Raw genomic sequence first — 14,490 nt, 5'->3', positions numbered from 1 at the left:
CACTACTACGACACCTCTTCAACATATGTGGTTTCTGGTTTTAGTGGAGAGGATCTAGCCTGGTACAACCATCCAGAGGTCTCGTGAGCTTGCGTTCCGATTCGCTACAGCGGTAATCAGTGGCGTCGTCCTGCTTCATGCTTCCGGGGGTCCTGTCCCCATCTTTTTTTGAACGGGCTTTGACAATTCTATCATCAAATTTGTGAAATATTATAAACTTGGTGGTATATTGGCCTATACCACACCCCCTCGGGCCTTATTGCTTTATTATACCGAGGCTGTCAGCCAATCAGCATTCAGATTATATTCTTGTTTGTGGATGAATGTACTTCTCCCAGATGAATTTGATGATGTTTTTACAATGAAGACCATTCAAAACCATTCAAAACTCCTCTACAAAAGGGAATAGACTACGAGGCTACTTCCTGGAAAATGACGGATCACTTTCGTACCGTATACCCAAGCTAGCATTGGAAGGGCGAGAAGTGTGGGGGACGATCGAGAGGATGAGTGGGGTTCAGAAGGGATAGTATCCCGTGTTGACCAGTGGGAGGATATGGCAGTAAGAGAGGAGGAAGTGGGGTTCAGAAGGGATAGGACCCCGTGTTGACCAGTGGGAGGATATGGCAGTAAGAGAGGAGGAAGTGGGGTTCAGAAAGGGATAGGATCCCGTGTTGACCAGTGGGAGGATATGGCAGTAAGAGAGGAGGAAGCGGAGACGATGGCTAAAGCGTTTCTCCTCTGTCAGAAGGAGAGAGAGAACGAGAGGGGACGCACCCTACTATGGTAGAGATGAAGAGGGCAATAGGCTGGGTTTCGCTGTCAGAAGGAGAGAGAGAACGAGAGGGGAACCACCCTACTATGGTAGAGGTGAAGAGGGCAATAGGCTGGGTTTCTCTGTCAGAAGGAGAGAGAGAACGAGAGGGGAACCACCCTACTATGGTAGAGGTGAAGAGGGCAATAGGCTGGGTTTCTCTGTCAGAAGGAGAGAGAGAACGAGAGGGGAACCACCCTACTATGACAGACGGGAACCACCCTACTATGGTAGAGATGAAGAGGGCAATAGGCTGGGTTTCTCTGTCAGAAGGAGAGAGAGAACGAGAGGGGAAGCACCCTACTATGGTAGAGGTGAAGAGGGCAATAGGCTGGGTTTCTCTGTCAGAAGGAGAGAGAACGAGAGGGGAACCACCCTACTATGACAGAGGGGAACCACCCTACTATGGTAGAGATGAAGAGGGCAATAGGCTGGGTTTCTCTGTCAGAAGGAGAGAGAGAACGAGAGGGGAACCACCCTACTATGGTAGAGGTGAAGAGGGCAATAGGCTGGGTTTCTCTGTCAGAAGGAGAGAGAGAACGAGAGGGGAACCACCCTACTATGGTAGAGGTGAAGAGGGCAATAGTCTGGGTTTCTCTGTCAGAAGGAGAGAGAGATCGAGAGGGGAACCACCCTACTATGGTAGAGGGGACGCACCCTACTATGGCAGAGGGGACGCACCCTACTATGACAGAGGGGAACCACCCTACTATGGTAGAAATGAAGAGGGCAATAGGCTGGGTTTCTCTGTCAGAAGGAGAGAGAGAACGAGAGGGGAACCACCCTACTATGGTAGAGATGAAGAGGGCAATAGGCTGGGTTTCTCTGTCAGAAGGAGAGAGAGAACGAGAGGGGAACCACCCTACTATGGTAGAGGTGAAGAGGGCAATAGGCTGGGTTTCTCTGTCAGAAGGAGAGAGAGAACGAGAGGGGACGCACCCTACTATGACAGAGGGGAAGCACCCTACTATGGTAGAGATGAAGAGGGCAATAGGCTGGGTTTCTCTGTCAGAAGGAGAGAGAGAACGAGAGGGGACGCACCCTACTATGGTAGAGGTGAAGAGGGCAATAGGCTGGGTTTCTCTGTCAGAAGGAGAGAGAGAACGAGAGGGGAACCACCCTACTATGGTAGAGGTGAAGAGGGCAATAGGCTGGGTTTCTCTGTCAGGAGAGAGAGAACGAGAGGGGAACCACCCTACTATGGTAGAGGTGAAGAGGGCAATAGGCTGGGTTTCTCTGTCAGAAGGAGAGAGAGAACGAGAGGGGAACCACCCTACTATGGTAGAGGTGAAGAGGGCAATAGGCTGGGTTTCTCTGTCAGAAGGAGAGAGAGAACGAGAGGGGAACCACCCTACTATGGTAGAGGTGAAGAGGGCAATAGGCTGGGTTTCTCTGTCAGAAGGAGAGAGAGAACGAGAGGGGAACCACCCTACTATGGTAGAGGTGAAGAGGGCAATAGGCTGGGTTTCTCTGTCAGAAGGAGAGAGAGAACGAGAGGGGAACCACCCTACTATGGTAGAGGTGAAGAGGGCAATAGGCTGGGTTTCTCTGTCAGAAGGAGAGAGAGAACGAGAGGGGAACCACCCTACTATGGTAGAGGTGAAGAGGGCAATAGGCTGGGTTTCTCTGTCAGAAGGAGAGAGAGAACGAGAGGGGAACCACCCTACTATGGTAGAGGTGAAGAGGGCAATAGGCTGGGTTTCTCTGTCAGAAGGAGAGAGAGAACGAGAGGGGAACCACCCTACTATGGTAGAGGTGAAGAGGGCAATAGGCTGGGTTTCTCTGTCAGAAGGAGAGAGAGAACGAGAGGGGAACCACCCTACTATGGTAGAGGTGAAGAGGGCAATAGGCTGGGTTTCTCTGTCAGAAGGAGAGAGAGAACGAGAGGGGAACCACCCTACTATGGTAGAGGTGAAGAGGGCAATAGGCTGGGTTTCTCTGTCAGAAGGAGAGAGAGAACGAGAGGGGAACCACCCTACTATGGTAGAGGTGAAGAGGGCAATAGGCTGGGTTTCTCTGTCAGAAGGAGAGAGAGAACGAGAGGGGAACCACCCTACTATGGTAGAGGTGAAGAGGGCAATAGGCTGGGTTTATTTTGTTTGTACCTTTTATTTTGACAGAGAGTCAAAGCTGAGACCGAGGTCTCTTTCCCAGATGAGCCCTGGATAGCACCACAATACTGGGGTGGCAGGGTACCCTAGTGGTTAGAGTGTTGGACTAGTAACCGGAAGGTTGCAAGTTCAAACCCCCTAGTTGACAAGGTACAAATCTGTCGTTCAGCCCCTGAACAGGCAGTTAACCTACTGTTCCTAGGCCGTCATTAAAAATAAGAATTTGTTTTTAACTGACTTGCCTAATTAAATTAAGGTAAAATAAAAAAAAATCTACCTATACTGAACATAAAGATAAAATGTTTGTCCCATCTTTCATGAGCTGAAATAACATATCTGAAATGTTCCATGTGCTTATTTAGCACAAATGTGTTTACATCCCTGTTAGTGAGCATTTCTCATCCGCCAAGATAATCCATCCACCTGACAGGTGTGGCATATCAAGAAGCTGATTAAACAGCGTGATCATTACACAGGTGCACCTTGTGCTGGGGACAATAAAAAGCCACTTTAAAATGTGCAGTTTTATCACACAAGACAATCCCACAGATGTCTCAAGTTTTGAGGTAGTGTGCAATTGGCATATGCTGCCTGCAGGAATGTCCACCAGAGCTGTTGCCAGAGAATTTAACATTTCTCTATCATAATGTTGTTTTAGAGAATTTGGCAGTACATTCAGAACCACAGACCACTTGTAACCACGGCAGCCCAGGACCTCCACATCCGGTCTCTTCACCTTCTGGATCATCTGAGACCAGCCACCTGGACAGCTGATGAAACTGTGGGTTTGCACAACTGAATAATTTCTGCACAAACTGTCAGAAGCCATCTCAGGGAAGCTCATCTGGGTGCTCGTCGTCCTCACCATGGTCTTGACCTGACTGCAATTCGGCGTCGTAACCAACTTCCGCGGGCAAATGCTCGCCTTCGATGGTCACTGGCACGCTGGAGAAGTGTGTTCTTCACGAATGAATCACGGTTTTAACTGTACCGCGCAGATGGCGTGTAATGTGTATGGCGTCATGTGGATCCGCCGCCATCACCTCATGTTTCAGCATGATAATACACGGCCCCATGTCGCGAGGATCTGTACGCAATTCCTGGAAGCTGAAAATGTCAGTTCATCCATGGCCTGCACACTCACCAGACATGCCACCCATTTTTGGGATGCTCTGCATGTTTCCATTTTTGGATGTTTGTTTGGGATGCTCTGCATTGACGTGTTACGACAGAGTGTTCCAGATCCTGCCGATATCCAGCAACTTCGCACAGCCATTAAAGAGGAGTGGGACAACATTCCACAGGCCACCAATCAACAGCGTGATCAACTCTCTGCGAAGGCTGACAGTGTATTGGGGTAAATGGTGGTCCATTCCACAGGCCACCAATCAACAGCGTGATCAACTCTCTGAGAAGGCTGACAGTGTATTGGCCACCCTCTGTGGCTGAGTCAAGCTCTCTGGTAATGACCCTCTGTGGCTGAGTCAAACTCTCTGGTAATGACTCTCTGTGGCTGAGTCAAACTCTCTGGTAATGACTCTCTGTGGCTGAGTCAAGCTCTCTGGCAATGAATTGTGAATTATTTTATTTAGACAGGAGGAGTATTTAAAATATTTTAACAAAAGATACATTTACTTTAGGGGAAGCCAGAATCCAAACAGCGCAGCTGCCAATTTACCTTTCTAATTAGCGAATGGCTGAAACCAGAGATCTGTAAATAACGACGAGATGCTCATGTCCCGGCCCTAACAATGTCAACCATCGTCCCAAATGCGGGAACGCAGGCGACAAGTTTAGGTCTGCATATTATGCCACATAGAAACGCATTGGGCTTATTGAGGACAGATTTTTAGCGGGTGAGCCCTCTCTCTTCGCCTCTTCCTCTCTGCTGAAACTAGACAGCGAAACAGCGCCCCTCTGTCTTGCTATCTGTAGCCCATGTATTTGATGCTGTCCGGCCAGAAAAGGTATGACATGCCATACTACTACCGTCCAGACAGCATCAGATACAGGTCTATTTCTATGGGCACAGCACTGTTCATGACACACACCGTTCACACGCCTCTTGTTGGTGGAGAGGATTTTGAAGGTTTAAAGTGTATTTCCTGCAGTTCTACACATTTTGTCATCAGGGTGCAAAGAAAATGTTGCTGTTTTAAAGCTAATTTTCTTGCAATTCTAAATATTTACCATGTCTAATATGTGTTCATTTGAGTGACCAAAAAAATTACAACATTATCTATGTGCTAAAAAAAACAACTATCCCATGCTGTCATGGACTAGTTGATCTGGACATTTCAGACCAGTTATAAATATCTCTCTAAGGTCTGTAATGACTAACATGACAAGAGGAACTGACGATGAACTGCCCAATTTCTACATTGCACCTTGTACATTCTACTATTACAACTTTCAAGAGTACATTTAAAGCCGGACCTTTCAAAAAATTATATACACTGCATTCTGAAAGTATTCATCATCAATCTACACACACACAATACCTCATAATGACATCACAATACCTCATAATGACATCACAATACCTCACAATGACATCACAATACCTCATAATGACATCACAATACCTCATAATGACAAAGCAAAAACAGTTTTTTTAAAACATTTTTTGCAAACGCATTAAAATACAAAACAGAAATATCACATTTACATAAGTATTCAGACCCTTTACTCAGTACTTTGTTGAAGCACCTTTGGCAGCGACTACAGCCTCTAGTCTTCTTGGGTTTGACGCTACAAGCTTGGCACACCTGTATTTGGGGAGTTTTTCTCATTCTTCTCTGCAGATCCTCTCAAGTTCTGTCAGGTTGGATGGGGAGCATCACTATACAGCTATTTTCAAGTCTCTCCAGAGATGTTCAAATCGGGTTTAAGTCCGGACTCCAGGCTGGGATGCCAGCTCTAGCAAGAGAGACCAATGGGTATACAGGTGAGATGTGTTTAAGTCCCAGCCCATGTGGGGGGTGGAGGGGGATGAGACCCAGCCCATGTGGGGGGTGGAGGGGGATGAGTCCCAGCCCATGTGGGGGGTGGAGGGGGATGAGGTAGTTGATGTGTTGGCTAAACGGGCCCTGAGGTGAGGTGGAAGTGGAGATTTCAATAAGCAATGCAGAGGCTTTAGGGACTGATATGGGCAGTAATGGTGCAGAGGCTTTAGGGACTGATATGGGCAGTAATGGTGCAGAGGCTTTAGGGACTGATATGGGCAGTAATGGTGCAGAGGCTTTAGGGACTGATATGGGCAGTAATGGTGCAGAGGCTTTAGGGACTGATATGGGCAGTAATGGTGCAGAGGCTTTAGGGACTGATATGGGCAGAGGCTGTAGGGACTGATATGGGCAGTAATGGTGCAGAGGCTTTAGGGACTGATATGGGCAGATGCTTTAGGGACTGATATGGGCAGTAATGATGCAGAGGCTGTAGGGACTGATATGGGCAGTAATGGTGCAGAGGCTTTAGGGACTGATATGGGCAGAGGCTGTAGGGACTGATATGGGCAGTAATGGTGCAGAGGCTTTAGGGACTGATATGGGCAGATGCTTTAGGGACTGATATGGGCAGTAATGATGCAGAGGCTGTAGGGACTGATATGGGCAGTAATGGTACAGAGGCTTTAGGGACTGATATGGGCAGATGCTTTAGGGACTGATATGGGCAGTAATGATGCAGAGTCTGTAGGGACTGATATGGGCAGTAATGGTGCAGAGGCTTTAGGGACTGATATGGGCAGTAATGGTGCAGAGGCTTTAGGGACTGATATGGGCAGTAATGGTACAGAGGCTTTAGGGACTGATATGGGCAGTAATGGTGCAGAGGCTTTAGGGACTGATATGGGCAGTAATGGTGCAGAGGCTTTAGGGACTGATATGGGCAGTAATGATGCAGAGGCTTTAGGGACTGATATGGGCAGTAATGGTACAGAGGCTTTAGGGACTGATATGGGCAGTAATGGTGCAGATGCAGAGGCTTTAGGGACTGATATGGACAGTAATGGTGCAGAGGCTTTAGGGACTGATATGGGCAGTAATGATGCAGAGGCTTTAGGGACTGATATGGACAGTAATGGTGCAGAGGCTTTAGGGACTGATATGGGCAGTAATGATGCAGAGGCTTTAGGGACTGATATGGGCAGTAATGGTGCAGAGGCTTTAGGGACTGATATGGGCAGATGCTTTAGGGACTGATATGGGCAGTAATGGTGCAGAGGCTGTAGGGACTGATATGGGCAGTAATGATGCAGAGGCTTTAGGGACTGATATGGGCAGTAATGGTGCAGAGGCTTTAGGGACTGATATGGGCAGTAATGGTGCAGAGGCTTTAGGGACTGATATGGGCAGTAATGGTGCAGAGGCTTTAGGGACTGATATGGGCAGTAATGGTGCAGAGGCTGTAGGGACTGATATGGGCAGTAATGGTGCAGAGGCTGTAGGGACTGATATGGGCAGTAATGGTGCAGAGGCTTTAGGGACTGATATGGGCAGTAATGGTACAGAGGCTGTAGGGACTGATATGGGCAGTAATGGTGCAGAGGCTTTAGGGACTGATATGGGCGGTAATGGTGCAGAGGCTTTAGGGACTGATATGGGCGGTAATGGTGCAGAGGCTTTAGGGACTGATATGGGCGGTAATGGTGCAGAGGCTTTAGGGACTGATATGGGCAGTAATGGTGCAGAGGCTTTAGGGACTGATATGGGCAGAGGCTGTAGGGACTGATATGGGCAGTAATGGTGCAGAGGCTTTAGGGACTGATATGGGCAGATGCTTTAGGGACTGATATGGGCAGTAATGATGCAGAGGCTGTAGGGACTGATATGGGCAGTAATGGTGCAGAGGCTTTAGGGACTGATATGGGCAGAGGCTGTAGGGACTGATATGGGCAGTAATGGTGCAGAGGCTTTAGGGACTGATATGGGCAGATGCTTTAGGGACTGATATGGGCAGTAATGATGCAGAGGCTGTAGGGACTGATATGGGCAGTAATGGTACAGAGGCTTTAGGGACTGATATGGGCAGATGCTTTAGGGACTGATATGGGCAGTAATGATGCAGAGTCTGTAGGGACTGATATGGGCAGTAATGGTGCAGAGGCTTTAGGGACTGATATGGGCAGTAATGGTGCAGAGGCTTTAGGGACTGATATGGGCAGTAATGGTACAGAGGCTTTAGGGACTGATATGGGCAGTAATGGTGCAGAGGCTTTAGGGACTGATATGGGCAGTAATGGTGCAGAGGCTTTAGGGACTGATATGGGCAGTAATGATGCAGAGGCTTTAGGGACTGATATGGGCAGTAATGGTACAGAGGCTTTAGGGACTGATATGGGCAGTAATGGTGCAGATGCAGAGGCTTTAGGGACTGATATGGACAGTAATGGTGCAGAGGCTTTAGGGACTGATATGGGCAGTAATGATGCAGAGGCTTTAGGGACTGATATGGACAGTAATGGTGCAGAGGCTTTAGGGACTGATATGGGCAGTAATGATGCAGAGGCTTTAGGGACTGATATGGGCAGTAATGGTGCAGAGGCTTTAGGGACTGATATGGGCAGATGCTTTAGGGACTGATATGGGCAGTAATGGTGCAGAGGCTGTAGGGACTGATATGGGCAGTAATGATGCAGAGGCTTTAGGGACTGATATGGGCAGTAATGGTGCAGAGGCTTTAGGGACTGATATGGGCAGTAATGGTGCAGAGGCTTTAGGGACTGATATGGGCAGTAATGGTGCAGAGGCTTTAGGGACTGATATGGGCAGTAATGGTGCAGAGGCTGTAGGGACTGATATGGGCAGTAATGGTGCAGAGGCTGTAGGGACTGATATGGGCAGTAATGGTGCAGAGGCTTTAGGGACTGATATGGGCAGTAATGGTACAGAGGCTGTAGGGACTGATATGGGCAGTAATGGTGCAGAGGCTTTAGGGACTGATATGGGCGGTAATGGTGCAGAGGCTTTAGGGACTGATATGGGCGGTAATGGTGCAGAGGCTTTAGGGACTGATATGGGCGGTAATGGTGCAGAGGCTTTAGGGACTGATATGGGCAGTAATGGTGCAGAGGCTTTAGGGACTGATATGGGCGGTAATGGTGCAGAGGCTTTAGGGACTGATATGGGCGGTAATGGTGCAGAGGCTTTAGGGACTGATATGGGCAGTAATAATGCAGAGGCTTTAGGGACTGATATGGGCAGTAATGGTGCAGAGGCTGTAGGGACTGATATGGGCAGTAATGGTACAGAGGTTGCAGGAGTAGTGGGATAGAGAAACAGGGCAGCGTCTATTCCCAGTACAGAGGAAGTCGGGGAGGGGAGGACGGCAGGAAGAGATGGAAGTGAGGAGGCCATCCTTTACTTCAGGGTTTCCCTAACTCGAGTTGAAACCCTGTTTGACCAGTCTTGGGGTTGGAAACAGCCGGTTGAATTAGCCATTACATCTGATAGGAAAACCAAATCACTTTAAAACATATTATTGGATATATTGACGTTCACACATTTAATGTGCTGCCACATACTGAACATTAGAATTATTTCCCAATAATGTTTCAGCTCGCTAACCGTTTCTGATTTGACTCGAACAGCGCTACAAGCAAGGCTGCCATGTTCTGCACGGTCAACGCACCTCAGCAGAGACGGAAGAGAATGCCCACTCCCTATTTTTTTTTCTTCTGGTCCATATATGGTTAATGAACGTCGCAGACTAGCTCTAGCTGCTAATGCATTGGTGTCAAAGGGAGAGCCACCTTGTCGAGCAGAACGGAACTGAATATTTTTAGTTTCAATGGGAAACAGCCTGAGTGGGACATAATTTATCCACCATCTTTGACCCTCACTGCCTGGGACTTGCCTGGGCACAAAGTGTAAAGAGTTGACTGGGTAGAACCTCCACAGATATAGTATCCAATCTTTTGTTTTATTTATTTATTTAATTAAGAGACACAGGGCTGTCAGATTTGATTTAGTTCTTCCGTTTCTCTGACCCCAGTACAGTAGGTGGCGGTAATCCACCGTTAACGGTGAATCCCGACCGCCGTTAAATCTACCGAAGAAGAACCGAAGCCTGAGAGATCAACAACTTGTTTATGGAAGGAGAGACGACGGCATGCTAGACACGTTTTCAAAAAACCTACATCGAGGGAACGTGTATTATTATTATTATTATTAGTGAAAAACCCGAGACAAACAGTCGAGGTAAGAAACGTTCGTGGTGTCTCTTTCTTTTATCTCGTATCCAAGGAAACTAACGTTAGATAGCTACTCAAACAAGCCTAATGTTGGCTACAGGGCTAACCAGCTACTGTTTACTGTCCTCACAAAGCCTCGTCCTTCACCATCATGTGTTATGTGGCAGAGGACGTTTAATCAATAACACATTTATCGTGGAGACTTTGGTGAAACGGCACGCAAGCTAAGTTAGAGGGATACTAAACTAGCTAGTTGTTTAGGTAACCTTACTTTCACAGCCTAGTTGTTGTTTATTAAATCCCGGTAATACGGTATCGTGGAGTTGAGGTAAACTCAGCTAGTATCCCCAGCCGAGGTGGCCAGATAAATTCACCTTTGGCATTTACAGCACCGCTTGTGTTGGGCTATCTACGGGTCGAAAGTCTAGCAAGGCTATTCGGCAATGTCCAATTTATGAAGCTATGTATGCAATCTTATCTAACTATATGATACAGTCGAATCTACTAGCCAGTCGGCTTACTGGAGATGTGTGTACACAGGTCTTTACAGTATCTGTAAACCAAACACTGGGTTTGATATGCCGCTACCTGTGTCTGTAGTGTCCTCACCCGTCTACGTTGTCCTGGTCTCTGTGTAGATGGTGTCTTATAAGAGACTGAGCCCAGAGGATGTCCAGTTCACCAACGCAGTTGCTTCAGAGGAGGCTCCTGTACGGGAGGAGGTGAGAACTACCTGACGCTCTAGTGGGATTCTGTCATGTATAGTAATGTAGTCACATTTGACCCCAACCCTACAGTACCAGTCAAAAGTTTGGACACACCTACTCATTCAAGGGGATTTTCTTTATTTTTACTAATTGTCTACATTGTAGAATAATAGTGAAGACATCAAAACTATGAAATAACACACATGGAATCATGTAGTAACCAGAAAAGCGTTAAACAAATCAAAATATTGTTGATGTTGAGATGTCTGTTACTCTGTGAAGCATTTATTTGGGCTGCAATCTGAGGCTGGTAACTCTAATGAACTTATCCTCTGCAGCAGAGGTAACTCTGGGTCTTCCATTCCTGTGGCGGTCCTCATGAGAGCCAGTTTCATCATAGCGCCTGATGGTTTTTGCGACTGCACTTGAAGAAACTTTCAAAGTTCTGAAAATGTTCCTTATTGACTGACCTTCATGTCTTAAAGTAATGATGGACCGTTGTTTCTCTTTGCTAATTTGAGCTGTTGTTGCCATAAAACGGACTTGGTCTTTTACCAAATCTTCTGTATACCACCCCTACCTTGTCACAACACAACTGATTGTCTCAAACGCATTAAGAAGCAAATAAATTCTACAAATGTACTTTTAACAAGGCACACCTGTTAATTGAAATGCATTCCAGGTGACTACCTCATGAAGCTGGTTGAGAGAATGCCAAGAGTGTGCAAAGCTGTCATCAAGGCAACGGGTGGATACTCTGAAGAATCTCAAATATTTTGATTTGTTCAACACTTTTTGTTGTTGTTGTTGGTTACTACATGATTCCATGTGTTATTTCATAGTGTTGATGTCTTCACTGTTATTCTACAATGTAGAAAATAGTCAAAAATTAAAGAAAACTCTTAAATGAGAAGTTGTGTCCAGACCTTTGACTGGTTCTGTACATAGCACCTCAACTGCTTTACACCCCTGCATTTTTACAAAAGAGCAGAAACAGACTGGCACTCAGATGATTGACTAGTGTCCTGTCCAGGGGGTGTACTGTACACCAAGCTGCAGAAACAGACTGGCAGATGATTGACTAGTGTCCTGTCCAGGGGGTGTACTGTACACCAAGCTGCAGAAACAGACTGGCAGATGATTGACTAGTGTCCTGCCCAGGGGGTGTACTGTACACCAAGCTGCAGAAACAGACTGGCAGATGATTGACTAGTGTCCTGTCCAGGGGGTGTACTGTACACCAAGCTGCAGAAACAGACTGGCAGATGATTGACTAGTGTCCTGCCCAGGGGGTGTACTGTACACCAAGCTGCAGAAACAGACTGGCAGATGATTGACTAGTGTCCTGTCCAGGGGGTGTACTGTACACCAAGCTGCAGAAACAGACTGGCAGATGATTGACTAGTGTCCTGCCCAGGACCCACTGTACACCAAGCTGCAGAAACAGGCTCCTGCCCCTATGAGCCGTTCTGACTCGCACAAGCCAAGGCTAACGTTCTTACCCAGACTACACCAGTGTTTTGTACTGTCTTGTACTCTACTGTTTAGTATTGTGTCGTATTGCAGTCAAACTGTAACTGTAGTTGTGATTTCAGGGGAAGGACCCAGAGGAGACAGACCGCCCCCTGCTGCCTCGGAGGCCCTCCTGTTCTGCCACCACGGCCCTCATCTCCCTGGGCTCCCTGCTGCTCCTGGTCTGTGGCCTCTGGCTTCTGGTGACCATCTTCTGGCTCCAAGCCCCCTCCAACAGCGTCCCCCACAGGGCCCCGCCGCCCAGGGGCTCCCCAGGGACGGGTGGGGGAGACGGGAGTAGAGCCCTACCAGAGCCCCAGGCTTGTGGAGTGGTCCCAGAGGCCTGGAGGTTTGACTGCTACCCAGAGAGAGGGGTGGTGGTGACCAGGGAGTTGTGTGAGGCGAGGAACTGTTGCTTCATCCCTGCCTCCTCCTTCCCCCCTGCCCCGGGGAGGAACGGTGTTCCCTGGTGTTTCTACCCTCCTGGGTTCCCCTCCTACTCCCTGGTGTCTGTTAACGCCACAGACTTGGGTCAGACAGGAACTCTGGTGAAGACGGTGAAGACCTACTACCCTAAAGACATTCTGACCTTACAGCTGGAGCTCCTCTATGAGACAGACCACAGGCTCCGAGTCAGGGTGAGGAGGCAGGGAGGACACACCAATACATACATACTGAGGCACATTCATGTACTGTACACACACACACACACACACACACACACACACACACACACACACACACACACACACACACACACACACACACACACACACACACACACACACCAATACATACATACTGACGCACATGAATGTACTGTACACACACACACACACCAATACATGCATTCATACATACTGATGCATGAATGTACTGTACACACACACACACACCAATACATGCATTCATACATACTGACGCATGAATGTACTGTATAGACACACATTAATGCTCGCTCACACACACACACACACATGAATTCAGTCCCTGTGTCAGATCTCTGGGGTCTTTGGCCGTCATATCATTCATCTCTCTTTTGTTATGTTCAGATCACCGACCCGTCTGAGTCGCGGTTCGAGGTGCCAATCGCCGTGCCCAAGGCCACAGAGAAGGCCTCTAGTCCCGCCTACTCTGTGGAGCTGTCCAATGAGCCGTTTGGCATCATCGTTAAGAGAACTTCCACAGGAGCTGTGCTGTATGCATGAGTTATTCTCTGTCTCTCTCTCTGTAGTCTCTACTCTGTCTCTCTGTCTCTCTCTGTGGTTTCTACTCTCTCTCTCTCTCTGTGGTTTCTACTCTGTCTCTCTCTCTATCTCTGTGGTTTCTACTCTCTCTCTGTCTCTCTCTCTCTGTAGTCTCTACTCTCTCTCTGTCTCTCTCTCTCGGTAGTCTCTACTCTCTCTTGGTAGTCTCTACTCTCTCTCGGTAGTCTCTACTCTCTCTTGGTAGTCTCTACTCTCTGTCCCTCTCTCTCTGTCTCTCTCTCTCTGTCTCTCTCTCGCTCTGTAGTCTGTACTCTGTCTCTCTCTCTCGGTAGTCTCTACTCTCTCTTGGTAGTCTCTACTCTCTCTCGGTAGTCTCTACTCTCTCTTGGTAGTCTCTACTCTCTGTCCCTCTCTCTCTGTCTCTCTCTCGCTCTGTAGTCTGTACTCTGTCTCTCTCTGTCTCTCTCTCTTTCTCCGTCTCTCTCTCTCTGTAGTCTCTACTCTGTCTCTCTCTCTCTGTAGTCTGGTTGGAGTAATCTGGGAATTGGGATAGTTTCCTTTGATTTAACATAATGTCTGTGCTTTTGTGTCTGTCTTCATGTTGTTTCTCTCTGCCCCCCCGCCCCCCCCCAGCCTCAACACCACCGTAGCACCTCTGTTCTACTGTGACCAGTTCCTCCAGCTGTCCAGCAGTCTGTCCAGTCAGTACATCTATGGGCTGGGAGAACACCGCTCCTCCTTCCTACACGACATCCACTGGAACACCCTCACCATGTGGGCTAGAGACGTGGCGCCCACGGTAACGACTCCCGTCTCCAGAACACATATTGACCGTCTCGGTCTCATCCCTTCTACCCGACCATGATTCTATTCTATATCCTGTGTCTGTAGGACCTCATCCCTTCTATCTGACCATGACTCTATTCTATATCCTGTGTCTGTAGGC

General features: G+C 47.9%; 2 protein-coding genes across 2 annotated transcripts in view; both read left to right on the top strand.

The window, feature by feature from the left end:
- The window catches only part of LOC110493375 (zinc finger protein 729), a 188,761-nt gene that overhangs the window by 32,508 nt on the left and 141,763 nt on the right, over nucleotides 1-14,490 (top strand).
- The window catches only part of LOC110494869 (lysosomal alpha-glucosidase), a 37,029-nt gene continuing 32,517 nt past the window's right edge, over nucleotides 9,979-14,490 (top strand). Inside the window, exons 1-5 of the mRNA XM_036948736.1 lie at nucleotides 9,979-10,124; nucleotides 10,756-10,839; nucleotides 12,420-12,974; nucleotides 13,389-13,534; nucleotides 14,178-14,343. Of these exons, the coding sequence (XP_036804631.1) occupies nucleotides 10,756-10,839; nucleotides 12,420-12,974; nucleotides 13,389-13,534; nucleotides 14,178-14,343 (951 nt within the window). The 5' untranslated portion in view covers nucleotides 9,979-10,124. The remainder of the gene's footprint in view (nucleotides 10,125-10,755; nucleotides 10,840-12,419; nucleotides 12,975-13,388; nucleotides 13,535-14,177; nucleotides 14,344-14,490) is intronic.

The sequence above is a fragment of the Oncorhynchus mykiss genome, chromosome 17, assembly GCF_013265735.2.
Source record: "Oncorhynchus mykiss isolate Arlee chromosome 17, USDA_OmykA_1.1, whole genome shotgun sequence".
Classification (NCBI taxonomy): Eukaryota; Metazoa; Chordata; class Actinopteri; order Salmoniformes; family Salmonidae; genus Oncorhynchus; species Oncorhynchus mykiss.
This window is presented reverse-complemented; position numbering and strand designations above follow the sequence as displayed.